Raw genomic sequence first — 17,628 nt, forward strand, 5'->3', positions numbered from 1 at the left:
GAGTTTTTTAAGATTTTCTGCCAGGTCTAACCAGTCTGATAAATTCTCAACATGGTGTTTCAGCCTGCAAACTCTGTTTTTAGCACAAACTTGATAGAGACTGTGTGTGAGAAAGTCTATGGAAATCTTTAACTTCTGAAATACGCAAACCAGCTTATCTGGTACCAACATCCACCTTCCAGCAAGATGTCCCCAGGCCCATTTTAAATAAATATATATGTGACATGTAGAAGAAAAACCAGAGAAAAACATTAAACGTTTGCAAAAAAGTAATACTTTCTTTGATTTTATTTGCTTTGCTTTTATTTGTGTTGCCATCACCAATACAATAAATAGGGAAATAAACATAGAGAAATAATCTTTTGTATAGAAAAAGACGAGAGATGTAAAATTTTGCTTCGTTTGAGATGGTTAATGAACAAGAATGATGTCCTGTTCTCTTTAGACAACATTTTCAGAATATACCATATGGTGGCAAGCTGCAGCACAGCAGCGCTTGTACAGTGTAAACCAAACACAAGTGAACGCAAAGAAAGAGAAAAAGAACATGATCGATATAAGATTCTATTCACTGTTTGTTTAAGCCTATACAACTTAGCTCACTATATGGCACTGATCATATGTTAAGGGACATTTAAATGTATCCATAAAATGTAAATGATTTTTTATTTATTTTTTCCTTTTGGCTTAACAATCCACTCATTTAACAAGATTTTCACAATTACACCCATTTCCTCATCAATCCCAAGCAGCCATACGTTGGAGGAAAAGGTGCGACAAAGTGTCTCGTCTAAAAATGCCAAGAGTCTCTAGAAAAACACCCTGGATGCAGTGAAGTCAGCAGATATGAGGAATTCCCCAGGGTGCCATTTCCCTGGCATGCAGGCCCTCTAGCGGATCACAGAGAAAAAAAAAAGAAACAGTGATCAGACATGCACTGAAAAGTAAATCCTTCCTTTTAGGGGCTTTTGACGTGTTAATGATTACAAAGACAAAACAAAAACAGCTGATGCAGAAAACATTAAGCCTCTTAGACTCCTTTCTCGTATATTTATAAATAACCAGGAGGATGGGTTTTCTTTTTGAGGTTCCTCTTGAAGGTTTGTTCCTCGTACCATCTCAGAGAATTTTCCTCAATACTTTCGCCACTGATTTGCTACTTAGGGATAAACTTAAAGGCACTAAACAAATAGGCTTTACACATTTTCTTTATCTTTGTAAAGCTGCTTTGTGACAATATCTATTGTAAAAAACACTAAACAAAACAAACAAAAAAAACAACAAATGCATTGAATTGAATTGAACCAGGAATACTTCCTTTCTGCTTTTGCCATGGGGTAAGACATAAGGCTCTAATTCAAAGAATGAAAGAAAAGCATACACAATAAAGCATAACAAATGATTATAACAACCATATAAAAGATAAATAATAATAATAATAAAATAAAATAAAAATTAAAAAAAGTGGCTACAATCCCACTTTAGGGTGGAACAGTCTAAATAATATAACCAAAGGACAATTATAGTTTCTTTCATTATATTAAACTCTACATGTGTCAAACCCATTTATATCAACTGAATTATGATTGGACACAATATGTACACAGGACAATGACTTATGTATTGAAAGTATCTTTATCTGGGTAAAAGTATCATTAATATTCCAGTCTGCCACATCATTAAAACCACTGGCATGTAAAGAAATTTGATTATCTTGTTACACTGGTTCTTGTCATGGAGCGAGATATAGAGGCTTATTTGAGGCTTAGTCAGAGAATCTTCAAAATGGCAGGTCTTTTTTGTCAACTTGTGGGGTGTTCCAGGTATGCAGAAGTTAATACCTACCAAAAGTACCGTATTTTCCGGACTATAAGCCGCTACTTTTTTCCCCACGCTTTGAACCCCATTGCTTTAACAATTAAGCGGCTAATTTATGGATTTTTTACCGGTTTCACAAACTTCATGCCAAAAAACTGAGCCCCATAACATTAGACCAATGAAATTGCCGAACGGGTTCAGGTGAACCAATGAAATTCTTTATATTAAGTCAGATGCGCTCCCACTGAATCGGGCCGCACCACATCATAAATATGGATGAGGTTCCTCTGACGTTTGACCTGGCGCTCACTCGGACTGGCAACAGGAAATGTGAATCATTCGTCACGCTGAAAACATCTGGGCATGAAAAAACGCACTTCACCTGTGTTCTGAGCTGCACGGCATCGGGAGAAAAGCTTCACCGATGGTGATTTTTAAACGCACGACGATGCCAAAAGAGAGAGAAATTGTTGTGAAAGGAAGGAGGAAGACAGTGAACAATGACTTTCTTGGTAGGCTACTGTTTAGATACAAGCCGTGTAACAGACACTGTCTCGTTGACACTGTTTCGTTAAAGCCTGTGTAAAGTTCATTAGTTTCAGTGTAGACAGGCGGCTTATAGGCGACTTATAGACAGGTGCGGCTTATTTATGTTCAAAATAAAAATCTTTGTAAAATTCAGTGGGTGCGGCTTATATTTGGGTGCGCTCAACAGTCCGGACAATCCTCAGGTCCGATACCACAGAAAAGTTTCATGAAGGCTCAGAAAGAAAAGTGTCAGAACATAGTGTGGACAGCCTGCTGTGTATGGGGTTGCACTGCTTCCCATGCTGACCTTCTGTACAGTGACAGGTGGCCTGGTCTTTTAATCATGACTTTGGGTGTGTGCGCATCACTTACTTGAGAGAAGAACTAGTATGGACTATAAAAAGAAGGCAAGTCAGAGGAGACTCTGGGCAATGTTCCTTCGGAAAACATGGGGTTCTGACATTCCCATGTAGCAGGGTTGCCATGAGAGGTACATTCATGTACCTCTCATGGCAACCCTACACTGCTACAAACTGTTTAGAAATATTTTGGGGAACATAAAGTTTAAGACTTGTTGACTCAATATGGGTCTCAATCGGAGCATCTGTGGGATGTTCTGTACAAACGAGTCCAAAACCGCAACAGACCCCACCTCACAATTTAAGATCTGCTGCTGAAGTCTCAGTGCTACATACAAGAGTGCATCTTCACAAGCATTGTGGAGGCCAGGCCTCGACTAAATATAGTTGTTTCGGCAGCATAAGAGAACGAATAAAATAATAGACAGGTGGTTTTAATGTTATGGCTATTGGATTTATGGCAAAAGACAAAACTATAACAAACCAACTTTTTCAACTCTTAATAGGACATGGTCAAAATGTATATTTTAAATAAAAAAAAACAACAAAAAAACATTATTATTATTATTATTTTTTTTTTAAAGTTTTGATGATACTGAGGACGATCCGCTGTGGCGACCCCTAATGGAAGCAGCCGAAAGAAGAACATAAACAAAACATATTTTTCAGCATGTTGTGAAGTTTAGATATTAGGTACGTTTCCACTGAACTTCCAGATCTGCTTATAAATGTATATATATATATATATATATATATATATATATATATATATATATATATATATATATATATATATATATATATATATAAATCCCAAAAAATATAAATAATAAAATAAAACAACACAAGCTGTTATTTGAACGCCTGTGTTTACCATTTTCTTTCACACCACACCTTTTTTGTTTTTATGAGAAAATACACTATAGCAACATTTCTGTTTTGTGGCGTGATGAAAACGGTAAATAAAAAAACCCCTATATTTTAAAACAAATGTTTTAGATGAGAGAGAAGGACGCAAAATTCTGCCTGTATTCTGATTGCCTTACCTAAGGAGAGAAACCAAGGTTTCGTTGTCTAACGCATGCGCATGTGCAAGCTGTGCTTTGGGCCGTCCACCCTTTCCAGCTTCTCAAAATGCTTCCTGGCATTACGAATGTTGATGAGGGTAGCAGCAGAGGCTAGAGGCAAAGAGAAAAAGACAGTAAAGAGAAAGATAGTGATTTATAATAATAATAATAATAATAAAAAAAACAACTACAGCACAAACTAACACTAACATATAGTAACAGAATCGATTAAATTACGTGTGGTCTAAATGTTCAGAGGTATTGAAGCAGAGTGAAGTGATGTGTGTTATAAAACCAACTTTAAAAAAATCTGCCTGACTTTTATATCGGCATCACAAAAATGATGAATCCTTTATCACTAAACAAAACACAACTACAGAGACACACAAGCAGACACAAACACGATCAGAGAGAGACAAACACAGACATACACATACCCACACCTACCCACCCACCCACACATCCCTGCACACTCACGTATCCCTCATCATACACACAAAGACAAACATACACACAAACACCCCCCCACACAGACATACACATTCTCACAAGAAAGAGCCTGAGTGACACCTAATGATAACCACATTGGAGTTTCACGTACGTATGGAAGGGTCAGACATGATCACCATGACGTAGGTGTTTGAGGTGAACACATCAATGAAAGCAGCGAAGTTGGAGTTGCGCACTTCCATGCTCTGGAAGGAAGCAGCCAATTTACTGTGGGATTACAAATGAAAAACGGAATGAGTTCGGGATTGAAACCGTCATCGAGATTATTCTATGTAGTGAGAAGAACCGAAACGTTCACCTGCAGCTCAGTTTAAACTGTTTAATAATGTTGCTGATCTTCTCGAAGCGATGGGCGTCTCGCTGCTCCTTACACTGATAGTGAGAGATCACCTGAGAAGGACGCACAAAATAGAAGAGTAAAAATGAAAATGTTTTCTTCAAGCATGTTTTTCCTCGCCATGTCTAAGGCGGAAAGTGGATTTGAGAAAGCAGAACAGTAGGCCATGATGAAAAGCAGAACAATGAGATGATTTCATGTCAGCATTACCAGAAAGGTGGCTCTTTCAAAAAGCAGGACCTCGTCTGCCTCGATGATCTGGGCAAAGTTGCGCAAGTTGGATTCGAGCTGCTGCACGTTTGGGATTAGCTGATAAACAATGCTGGACCATGCCTAAACACACACACACACACACACACACACACACACACACACACACACACACACACACACACACACACACACACACACACACACACACACACACACACACACACCACAAAAGCAGTGGACATCTCAGTGTAATCCTACAGTCCCACAGGCATCAAAAGTTATTAAAGCAGAGTGTCATGAAGCAAAATAACCCTCACCACAGACAATACTGGAAACCAGTATTAACTTTGCTAAGTCATTTGACAGATCTAGAGGATAAGTTATTATATAATAATTAGAGGTTCTCAGACATTCAGCAGGACTAAAAACCCATTTTTCTTATCGCATTATTATATAATGGTCTGTCTAAATAGTTGATTCAATTATTGCCGGTCTGAATGATTCTGGTTGCTGGATGGTTGTTCCACTCGGTTTAATCCCTAGAACATGCAGAGCCACACATCTACGATAAACCTTTTCCGATGATGTCACTGAGCTAAATGATGATTTCTGGGCATCATTTAACTCGTACAGAGAAAATGGTGCGATCTGTAAATGGGCTGAGACGTGATAAATTGGAGAAGATAAAAAAAAAAACACATCACACGGATGCACAACACGGATGCTCATCATTCACACACACACTATCTATATTTAATACTATTTATTAAAAATCATTCAAATTAATGTAATTTTTCTGCACTATTTTATCTCTGAGTATGATTTATTTAATGACGAATCATTTATTAACATCACATAACATAGCCCTGGTCATGGATTATCTCTTACGCATTGTACACGTATATACTTTGCTTTCTAAAGACATTTATATTATTACGTGTAGTATCAGTCATTAAAACAGCTTTAAATACAAGTGATTAAATACAAGTAGTTGACACGAGTTAATCGTGTCTAAAAAAATATAAAAATCTACATGCTACAGTCATAAACTGAACATTAAAATCAAACGGCTTTACCTTATAAAGCGTCTCGTCCCAAATGGAGGTTCTGAAGCAGGTGCATAACAGCGGGCGTGAAAGTCTCTTCAGGTCTTCCTCACGTTCTTTAAAGATCTGCATTAACGCACAAGGAGCAAAGATGTATGGAAGGATGTTCCAGGCAATTAGGAGGAATTACAAATTGTGTTTGCAATTGCGTTTTTCCTACGTTCCGCTTGCGTTTTCGCTTTCGAGAGCGCACAGTGACTGCCAAATTTCGAAGTGGAAAAGAAAGTCCATTTGCAACTGTATTTTCTGTGTCTTACAAGTAATATTATTTGCCACTTTCTCTGCGTCGTGCACGTGGCCTTTCAAAACTCAAAGGAAATCACAATTCCTTTTGCATTTACATTTCCGATGCCTTTCATGGAAAGCTGTCACTCAAGTGTCAGGAGTGGGACTATATTATTGGGCCTGTTCGTATTGGGAAGTGACATCACTTACAGTCGACCGTCAAGAGGGGAAATCCGAGTAATAGACGATTTTGTGGAATGTTTTGAACAATGGAGGTACTCTGTGAAATTGTGGAGGACATTATGGTGCTTGTGCAGCAAGCTGATGACAGTTCATACTCTACAGATTTCCTCTTACTCAGAAGCCTTTTAGTTTTGGACAAATTAAATGAGTTTGTGGCCTGACTGAAGTGGCTAACAGGCTTTTTCTGAAGGACAGAACAACTAAAAGACCAGGACGCTCTTTTGATTGAGAAATGATTGAGTACTGTAAGATAGTGAAGATGGTTACTCATATGGCTGCTTGGAGTATCTAGCGCACCATAATGTAATGCACAATTTCACCGACTGCCTCCATTTTTGAAAACATAAGACAAGGGAAAACAGCTGCAAATGGACTTTACTTTTCCATTTGAAATTTCAGATGATGTCACAGTTTATGACAGGGCAATACGCTGATACCAAAAAGACAGTATGATCAATTGTGTCAAAATTCATTTTTCTGATACTGTAATGCTGATAGTGCAGTATCTTTTTTTTTTTTTATAGTATTTGTTTTCTTCATCAACTGTTACAAATTATTTAAACACTTTAGTTATTACAGTATACTTAATTTAATAATAATTTAATAAAATAAAAATGATTTCTTTTGTGTTTCTTCTTTTTCTAAACCTTCTTCTTATCTTCATTATCACAATATATAGGGACAATTTTCTAACCAGGTCTCGCTGGTCTTCCTGAACCAGGTCCATTTTGTGCACTAAGCAGAAGACTTTAGCATCCGGGGAATTCTGAAGGATGGCTTCCAAACACGACTGGTAGTAATGCATGTCCTTCTCCAACTCGCGGCTCTCCACATCGAACACATAGATCAGCACCTCCACGTTTCTGAAGATATTATCCCTCTGACTGGTGAAGTAGTTCTCCATGAAGGTATCCTGCCTGAAAAGAAAACACACTGTGAGCAAATACAAGGAAACAACCTGTAACCTATTGTACATAATGTGATCAACCCCACTGGACCAGGGGTGTAACGGTACACAGAATTTACGGTTCGCTTTTTTTTTTTTATTAACGCAGTTTATTATTGTTAGCGTTTAAAATCAACATTTTCACAGTTCAAATAAAATGTAATTTAAATGTTTGATGCTATTTTATAAAAATAGAATAGAATAAATCTAGTTAATACAATACACTTTTCATTTCATTGATTAAATTAAGCAATCAATTGAATGGCACAGTGTACATTAAATAAATGTAAAAATTGAAATTAAAAAGTTTTTTCATTTGTTAGACCCCATTTGGGTAATACAGATGTGTTCAATTTAATATTACATTTTCTGAAGATATGATCTGCTTATTTGGGAACTCCGATTTCAACTGTGGTACGCAAGTAAAAAAGACTGCATTAAATCTCTGTACCGAAAAACGTAGGTATAATACGTGTACTGTTAAAGCCCTACACTGGACAAATCGCTATGCAGTGATAACAGTGAATAAAATACATTTAAATGTATTTTATTCTTAAAAAAAAAAAATAATAATAATAATAATAATAATAATAACTGAGAAAACGAAAATTCTCTCTTATGAATACAAGATTAAAGAAATTACCAAGTATAATGACTTTCCTGAAATAAAGCAACTATATATATATATATATATATATATATATATATATATATATATATATATTACAGATGTGTGTAATTTGTCTCCAAGCCATGATGCTGTTGAATCAACCAAAAAGTTTAGAAAGTTCCAAGTAATCACAAAATCTTTGAACATTGAAGAGTAACCAGGCTGAGCACTCACCCTCCACAGTCCCACAAGTTTAGTACCAGATTGCCCAGAAAGCGCACATGGGAGTGTTCCACATCAACTGCAAAAGAATACAGAATTACAATTACATATAGAATTATAAATTACAATAAAGCAAATGACCTGAAACTGTAACTTAACTAGCTTAAGAATTGAAAACTCCACACACTGTGAGAAACACTACTACTGTTAAAATAGTTGACCCTTTCTTCAGTTTTTAATTGAAATTTTAAGTTGTACTACTGTGATAATCCTGAAACCGTTTCAGGGAAACTTACAGCTGTTCTGCAGCAATCAAAGTAAATTAAGCCTTGAATGGGGACGCTAACAATTCCAACATGGTCCTTTTACTGATTCCTTACAAACCCTCTATATAAATGTAGTGTTGAAAAAAAGGTTACTAAACCCTCTCAAGCGATATTTGCAGGAAGTAGTATATTGTTCTCATAACGGTGAGAAAAAAGGCAATTAAGACAATTATAACCCTTAACACTGCAACTCTTTCTTTTCGAGAACTTGCAAAGAAAGCCAAGATGTCAGAAAGCACCGTTTCCTACACCAGCTTGTGTGATAAGCAGCTCTTAGGACAACTGCTATTGTGAAGAGCAGACTGCAGGTTTGGCAGATTTGCAGATGAACTTGACAGAAAGGTGAAAGCAAAGCAAACCTTCACGTGCAATACATTTGCGGCAACGTCTGTAACAGTGTTCGGAGAAAACTTTCTAACAATTTTGGGTTTCTGGTGTAGAAAGAAAGTTATGGGGTTTTTTTTGCGGTTATATTTGCAAAAGATGGCTACTTTGATGAGTCAACATTGAGTTTCAATTTTATTAAACAAAATGTTGACTCATCAAAGTAGCCATCTTTTGCAAATATAGTTGAATGTGCACATCTATATATTTCTTCTTCGTTATGTTTTATGTGTCTCACTGTCTATCCATCCAGCATGTCACATCCTGAGCACCTGATTCTGTCCTTGTTCTTTAAATGTACAGGGTTTAAAATAAATAAATAAATAAATAAAATAAAAAGTATTTTTTGTTGCCGTGACCCAAGTTCTAAAAGGAACTAACATGCTGTTACAAAAAAAAAATTCTAACCAGAGAAATTAAACACTTGGCAAATTGGTGCGTTTCTTAAATTGAATCTTGTAATGCAGTTTTCTACTTTTTCACATTTTGGAGGAACTGAATAAAACAAAAAGGGTCAAAACAGTTCTTGGGACTGAGATAAAAGCAAAGGCGAAACATTTCAGGAATGCTCACTCATTGCTTTTATCACAAAACTAAAGAAAAAGCACTCTGTATAATAAGTGGGGGAGGTGGAAGTCGAGGGGTTAACTCTGCCACTCTTGGGCCCTTGAGCAAGGCCCCCCCCCCCATAGGTGCTCAGTTGTGGGAATAGTGAAAACTGTGGAAACCTTTCTGCACAATGCGCCTCATGGCAGGGGAGGAATTAAAAAAAAAAAAATCAAAATATGTGATTTGTTCCGATTCTGAGCAGTGATTATTGTTATAATGATTATAAAAAAAATTAAATATATAAAATAGTCCATATTTGACAGTACTAAATGAAATAAATGAAAATCTGCTCTGCCAATGGTTAACCATAGAAGCCATAGTGTGGTCTTGTTTATGCAGTTCATTCAGAAATAATGAATTCGAAACAGGATCTGACTGAAAAGGGTGAAGTTGTTGACACTGATACAAGAGTCACAAGACTATGTTTTCAAATAGAAGTTCATAAACAAGCGCAAAACAGCTGGAGGAGGAATCACCGGTTGGTGTTAAAATGTCTTACTCGTGGCTCCCAGGCGGCGAGTGTCCCTGGCAATGTAGTTGGCGAAGATGATTGATCTCATGCTGGTCTTTCCTGAACCACTCTTTCCCATCAACAACACCTAGACAACAAGAACAACTCAGCAAACCAATCAAGAGGCTTTTCTTGTGCTTTCGATTCATCCAAATGAAAATGAGACTGTATGTTAGAAATGATTTGAACTTGTATTACTGTTCCTGATCACGTGTTGGTGTTAAAACCCTTGTGTCATTAAATCACCTTTTTCTTCATGGCTGTGCTCGACATCTTCCCTGTCAGTGACGGAGCCTGCTGTAAACAATCCCAAAGCCGAGAAAACTCTGCCACACCCGGAAGATCTTCTTCAGTCTTTAACACTACAACACAAGAGAAGAACAGTTACAACACAACACAATTATCGCTCCTGGAAAGTAAGTGTTATTATCTAATCGATTTTTGCCTCAAATGTAAAGAAAATGGATATTAATCTATTCATACATTCTTTTTGAGTCCATTTGATCCAAAAACAGGCAAATTTGTGCCTTTTTGTTTAAATAAAGCCCACATATGCATCAACGTTAACCTGCATGTAAACTCAAATGATCCGTAAAAAGGGCCACAAAGAATTTTGGAGTAATGTTTTGAGATTTTACAGTTATATAGTAGAATGAAGCCGCACATTCTCACATTATGCTCTCGTTATACTGTCCTTGGCAACAAAGTTCAGAGGCCAGTATATTCTGAAGGAAGCACTTGCCCTACACTCATGTTCTTATTGAATTTAACAAGAGGAGTTTTAAGGACATGGGCTTTGAGAGACATCGTGAGAGCCCATTGTGCCGTAGCTCTTCACCGGCTTCTCACCCAACTCCACATAGCTGTCGGCTTTGTGATTGCGCAGGAAACTTTGAGCTACTGACCAGGCTGCTTTCTCCTTTCTAGTGAGCTTCTTAGGAAAATTATTACACCCCAGGATCTGTTGTCTGAAGACTTCAGCTTTAATACTCATTTAATTTAATACTCATACTGTCTATATTGTCTCACATTGTCTTTATTGTCTTGTATAGTCTGTTTTAGTTTTTAGAGTCCAAGCTAAATGTATAGTTATATTTATGTCTGTACTTTCAGAGTCACTAACAACTGGAACCAAATTCCTTGTGTGTGTCAACACACTTGGCCAATAAACCTAATTCTGATTAATGCTTGCCTCAGACCGCTTAGGAAAAAGTCTTAAACGTACTAGAAGGTCAAGATTGAAAACTCAAAGACTCAAAGACAGTGTCAGCAGCTACCGCAGATCTACCAATGGCTTCTACTTTGCGTCATTGTTCCACCCAGTGAACATGGTCTGCTGTGGCCTGTCCCACCTTTGGCAGTATAACCCATCAAAACCTCAATAGAGACCTAGCGATAATTGTAGGTGGGACATGGTAGCTCAGTGGCTGAAGCTGTAGCCCTTGGATGAAAAGGTCATCACTTTAAACTCCTCCACCATGAAGCTAACACTGCTGCACTCCTGAGCAAGACCCTTAACCCTCACCTGCTCAGTGTATTATTAAGATAACTGTAAGTCTCTCAGGATAAGGCTGTCTGCCAAATGCCATTCAATTTGAACTCTGATAACCTCCCAGGCATACTCATCACACTTTAAAGCAACCAGCAATGTACTGATGCTGTTGGAATCCTGTTTTTGGGGGGTTTCAATCAGACTTTTTTTCGCCTGTTTCCCAACATCCTGAATGCAAAATATCATTTACAACCCACGAAAACCCAGGTTGTAAAATTAATGAAATCTGATAAAAAAAAATAAAAAAAGGTATTGGCATTTATGAAACAGATTTCAGAAAAGCTTCCCGTGGGCAACAGACCAGAAAATGAGATCAGAAAATAAAAAATGAGTCCAAACCGACACTATTTTGTCTATACACAGGTCCGAGTATTTACAAAATATATTCTACGTTAGGGGTCACCAACGTGGTGCCCGTGGGCCTTTTCTAAAAATAGCTGCTTCCTACTTTGTTAAATCATTGTTGATAATTATTATGAGAAATCATTAACATGATCAGTGTCTTCACATAGATGAATATCATTAATTATTAATAATAACATATAATAAAAGGTAAATTAAGCAAATGTGTTATTTCAGATCAAACTGAAAACTGTGTGTATCAAACTGGTAGCGCTTCACATTAATCTGTACCCAAGAAGTAGCTCTCAGTTTCAAAAAGGTTGGTGACCCCTGCTCTACGTGTTTTCTCTATCTCTATGCTCCGCATATTCCCTTTGGTTTCTTGACATTCGACCCCATGCGGAATAACACCTTTTTTTGTGTGTGAATTTTGACATTTTATCATCAGGAGGCACTCTGTAGAATCATGGTTCTTAAAGTGGACTCTGGGAACTGTTTTGGGTCTGGGAAGCATCACAAGCATCACAGGTCAGTGTTGTTTTGCATTTTTGTTAATCTTTATTAAAGTGGATTCTGCCAAATGGTTATCGAAGTTTTTTTTGCCAATAAGTAATGTCAAACTAGAATCCGAATGATTCTATAGATCAAAAATAAAAAAAATAAAATAAACACTTGATAGCAATTATAAACAGTTTAGTGTAAAGTAAATGTTAAAAATATCACAGTGCAATAGTTTAATAGCTAAATCGGAGAAGCCCATATCTTAAACCTTCTTATGATCTTATGATCATGACCCAGAGCCTTAACAGCTCAACCACCGTCATGACATCATAAACAAGGGTACCATGGCAACGTTTCATCTGCATATAAACATTTCCGTTCAGCTCAAGTTTGAGTTTTGGGTCTTCATGGGGAAAGGTTTGGGCTTCTCGGATCTAATGAGTTATTGCTATGGAAGATTAAAGGCTTAATGCTTTCCAGTTTAGAAACTGCTGTCACGTGACCACCTGATCACAAGTTAGTCTGTCGTGTGACATCTGTATCTCGGAAGCTGTTTCTAAAAATAAATAGTAAGGAAGTCCTAATGAAAGTGCTAGGATATAAAGTGCATAAATCTAACAAAGAAAAATAAAATTGAGTATAAATATAAAATAATTGGTTGAATAAACTTGATTTAGAAAGATAGCTGTTCTAACACAGCGAGTTAAGACAGCAGTAGAAGATAGCTAGCTAGCTTACTAACTACGATTAGCCAAAAGTCTTGGTTTTATTAGCAGACTATTATATATATAACGTGTATATATGAAATGTATTTTTTTAAAACATATACCTTTTAGAGAGCGCTATTATCAGAGAGCACTATAAGGCCCAGGGAGCAGGCTAATGGTTAGAGCAGTTCGCTAACGAGCTGCGCATAAAGACGGAACACGGAATGAAAAACTTTTCCCCCGAATACCTGTCCCTCGGTTGCTGATTTCTTCTTCCTATTAAATACAATCCATTGACTGTTATCTTGTTAAAACCTCGACGCCATTAAGATCCCACATCCATGATTTATTCAAGCTGTAACACACTTTCTCCAACAATCGGCGTTGAAAAAAAAAAGAAACACAGCATGTGACCAATTGTAAACATGGGGTGCGTTCAAGACGTCGAAGAATGCGCGGATAAAACGCAGAAATACTGTTCTGCGCAGAGTCACCATCCTGAAATAATTTAGGGCAGGGGTCACCAACGTGGTGCCCGTGGGCATCAGGTAGCCCGCATGGACCACACGAGTAGCCCGCGAGCCTTTTTAAAAATAGCTGTTTCCTACTTTGTTAAATCATTGTTGATAATTATTATGATAAATCATTAACATGATCAGTGTCTTCACATAGATGAATACCATTAATTATTAATAATAACATATAATAAAAGGTAAATTAAGCAAATTTGTTATTTCAGATCAAACTGAAAACTGTGTGTATCAAACTGGTAGCGCTTCACATTAATCGGTACCCAAGAAGTAGCTCTCAGTTTCAAAAAGGTGGGTAACCCCTGATTTAGGGAATAAAGAAAAATCACTGGTCTAAAAAAAATAGACAAATAGTATGGGTTAATTGTAAGGCAAAAATCATCAGTATATACATAGTATAGGTTATATATTAAAAGATTTTTATATAAACAAAATAGGTTACATTTAGGGCAGAAATAATCAGCATGTAAATGATTGAAATCCACTAATAATTTCTGTTAGATTGAATTTTTTATTGATTCCACGATTGGGATGCCATTTGTGCCCCTATTTCATTTACAAATATGTTTCAAATAAAACAGTAAAAGACCTGTTTTAAACCCAGGTAAATTGTTTTAAACTACACCCTGAAATACTTTAGTGAAGGTAGAAAAATGTCTGAATATCAATAGTAATAAAGTATTCAGTGTCACTGGTGTAACAAAAATATACAAATGGGTTATGGTATGGGTTAATTTTAAGGCAAAGATCATTAGAATATAGATAGATATAAATATTATAGGTTATATGCAGATAGGTTAGAATACTATACTGTAGGTTGTCTGTAAAGCAGAAACCATCAGTATATAGATAGATCTAGATATTCTCCAATTATTTATATTAGTCTGCATTTATAAGTGATTCAAATATTAGAATGTAAAACAGTTAAAGACCTGTTTTAAACCCATTTAAATTGTCTTTAACAACCTCCTGAAATACTTTAGTAAAGAAAGAACAATGTCTGAATATCAATGGCAATAAGGTCTTGTGTGTCTGGTGTAACAACAGACAAATAGTATGTGATTTTTGTAAGGCAGAAATCATCACGATATAGATAGGTAAAGGTTATATATCGACATGTTAGTATATAGATAATAAAGGTTACCTGTAAGGCAGAAATCATCAGAACGTAGATCAAATAGATATTCTCGAATAGCTCATATTTGCCTGCACTTATAAAGGATTCCACGATTGGGATGCCTTCGGGCCGCATTGTTACTGCAATTAAGTGTAAAATCCTTTACGATCAGCGGTTTTTTAATTGTTTTATGCTCTATTAAACACATCAGGCACCAACAAAAGTGCCAGGATCGGATCATAGGAAGACGTGGTATTATATCTCATCAGTTTTGATGCTGATCATCACCAACACTTGTTACATTGCATTATTAAACTATTGCATTATTATAATTATATTATTATAAGTTCTAAATGATATTTCATTATACACATTTTTTTATTATTCCTTGTACCAGCTGAGCATCTTCTGGATCCTTTTAGTTGTATCACCATCCATTTATTTATGGTTTATTTATATTTATATATTTATTATTTAATTGACCATTGACATTCTATTTGATATACCAAATGTCAATGACCTCAACAATGATGGAAGCGTAATGAACGGACATTCGGTGCCACCCAGATGAGGATGGATTCCCTTTTGAGTCTGGTTCCTCTCCAGATTTTTTCCTCATGCCATCTCAGGAAATTTTTTCTCGCCACAGTCGCCACTGACTTGCTCATTTGGGATAAACTTGCAATTATAAGGAACAAACGTATAGGCACTAAACACATCCATTCTTTTAAACAACCTTATATTCACTTTATCTATATAAAGCTAAAGTATATTAATCTTGGTGCTAAAAAACAGCCCAAATTCAAAGTGGCAAAAGGTGAGGATTTTAATGCCACAAATCACTGACCAGGAATTGAGCAAGCATTAAACAAATAGGTACATTAACTTAGTATGGGATAGACATTATATTTTACTATTTTGTTATTAACCTCTTCTTCTTCCTCTTCTTAGAAGACTACATTTCATTTCATCTTACCATTTTTTCATTTTGAAGTTTTTCTTTTTGTTAACCCCCCCCCCAAGAGTCACAATTAATACACAGAATGACTATAATTTATTGAACATATTAAATATATTATCTATGTTACAAGTCAGTTATGACATACGGTACATGGCAGTCTGTAATGTGAGTAAAAAACAAAAACAAAAGATAAATATTTATTTTGGAATGTATATATTTTTGTATTTCAAAAAAAAAAAAAAAAAAAAAAAAGGTTCAGTATCAAAAATGTAGTCTATAAACACTGGCATGACAACAAAAAGGTGATTTGAAGCTGGTCGATTGACAAAAAAAAAAAAAAGAAGATTCCATGATGTACATGCTGGCACACAGTACAGGCTACTGACTGCTAATGTGTTTGTGTTGCCAGTCAACCTCCATACTCTACACACGACAATCTAAAACAAAGAGACACTACTTAGGGCTTGAAACCTTTCAGAGTCTATTTTCTGTTTGTGTTTTTAGCAGCGAGCGACACACAGAGAGACCGTGATAATTCAGGTTGTCCCTTTATGGCTTCTTATGTTTTATGACGGTCTTTGTTTTGTTGTTTATTGAAATTCTTTAATGTACAATGAAAGCATGACAGTGTGTGCACAGTAACCTCGGTGCCTGTTAACAGTCTTTGTATCGGCTTTGGTTACATCTTCAGGAAACTGGAAATTCTATGAGATTACAAATGCAGTAGCTTAAACACAAATTTTAAAGCTGCACAGAGATCAGGGTTATGACTAGAAACCTAAATGATTAAGAGGGAAACAAAGTGTATGGCGTAAAAGCACAGAATTCTCAGTTATTCTGGGTCATTTCTTCAGAAATCTACAATTTATTAAATAACGAAAAGTGTGAATCTGATTCGCAAGCTCAGTGAAGTTCCGCAGCTCGATTGGAATAAAATGATGAATCAATGAACAGATGAATCATAATATCAAACATCTGAAGATGTTCAATCACGCACGGCTGGCATTAAACCGTATTAAAATATACCGCAGCGGTAATATCTTTGGTCCGTTCCTCAGAGCCACCGTTACTGTAAATGCTATTGGTTTAGTGTTCGGTGTGAAGTATACAAAAGGACTTTTCGGTTTTTGGCTCACTTTAAAGGATGAACAGTCCATTTTCTTGTAGCAGCAAGTAGATAGGATTTTTCTTCCTTACAAAAAGGAACACGTTACATGAAGGTGCAATCAAGTCATTAATTACTGAATTATTTCAAGCTCCCAATCCACAACATTCAGCACTAATCTTTAGGCATTTATAAGTAATATTAAGAAAATGACAATATGACATATTTCTTCAAACCAAACAAAATGAAGCAGAATGGAAATTCAGTATGCTACATTTTTATGGAATAGGTCTCTCTGATTGCAATGAAACTGCCAGTGGTTTATTTTTCACGTCAGTCAGCATAAAAATTAACTAATCAATTCAACCAATCATAATCAGGTCAGTGCTATTAGTGTTGACACCCAGGATTAATCCTCACTAACAGGTTTTGCCCACCAGTTCATATTGGTGTTTATGGAGTATGTTCATTATTTGGCTCAATGCAAAATAAATATGAAGCTTTCATTACATTTATGGCATGCTATTATTTATTATTAGCACGTCATAGGATTATTAATGCTGAAGTTCATGGTTCGGTTGAATCAAAAGAGAATTTAGTGGGCAGTTTGCATGTATAAACATCACATGCCAGTTGAGATACATTAAACATTATTACTCCTTACTTCAGGCATGAAAAAAGTAAACAATGACTGGCAGGAGCTCCAGCCAATCATGAGAGAACGAGCACAAGCGAGAACACATAAAAAAAGGGAAATGGTATCATACGTAGTGAGAGTTCGAACACTGGGCTTTTTTTT

General features: G+C 36.2%; 1 protein-coding gene across 2 annotated transcripts; it reads right to left on the reverse strand.

Moving 5' to 3' along the window:
• Positions 1-273: 273 nt before the first annotated feature.
• rraga (Ras-related GTP binding A) lies at positions 274-13,529 on the reverse strand. Of its 2 annotated transcripts, none has more exons than XM_046850153.1 (11): positions 13,365-13,529; positions 10,261-10,376; positions 10,003-10,102; positions 8,197-8,263; positions 7,101-7,323; positions 5,909-6,004; positions 4,830-4,952; positions 4,581-4,672; positions 4,374-4,489; positions 3,752-3,883; positions 274-890 (listed from the first exon to the last, which is right to left on the reverse strand). In XM_046850153.1, the coding sequence occupies exons 2-10, from the start codon at positions 10,285-10,287 to the stop codon at positions 3,780-3,782; spliced, it is 948 nt and encodes a 315-aa protein (XP_046706109.1). In that variant the 5' UTR covers positions 10,288-10,376; positions 13,365-13,529; the 3' UTR covers positions 274-890; positions 3,752-3,779. The 2 variants fall into 2 exon arrangements, with proteins under 2 accessions (XP_046706109.1, XP_046706110.1); XM_046850154.1 differs by having other exon boundaries at positions 13,239-13,377.
• Between the last annotated feature and the right edge of the window lie 4,099 nt (positions 13,530-17,628).

This window comes from Silurus meridionalis, chromosome 5 (assembly GCF_014805685.1).
Source record: "Silurus meridionalis isolate SWU-2019-XX chromosome 5, ASM1480568v1, whole genome shotgun sequence".
NCBI lineage: Eukaryota > Metazoa > Chordata > Actinopteri > Siluriformes > Siluridae > Silurus > Silurus meridionalis.

Excerpts from the sequence above, each read along its gene's own strand:
- rraga (XM_046850153.1), bottom strand. The coding sequence starts at position 10,287 with ATGTCGAGCACAGCCATGAAGAAAAAG. Across the intron at positions 10,103-10,260 it reads GCACAGCCATGAAGAAAAAG|GTGTTGTTGATGGGAAAGAG; the intron begins GTGATTTAATGA and ends CTTGTTGTCTAG. Across the intron at positions 8,264-10,002 it reads TCGCCGCCTGGGAGCCACGA|TTGATGTGGAACACTCCCAT; the intron begins GTAAGACATTTT and ends ATTCTTTTGCAG.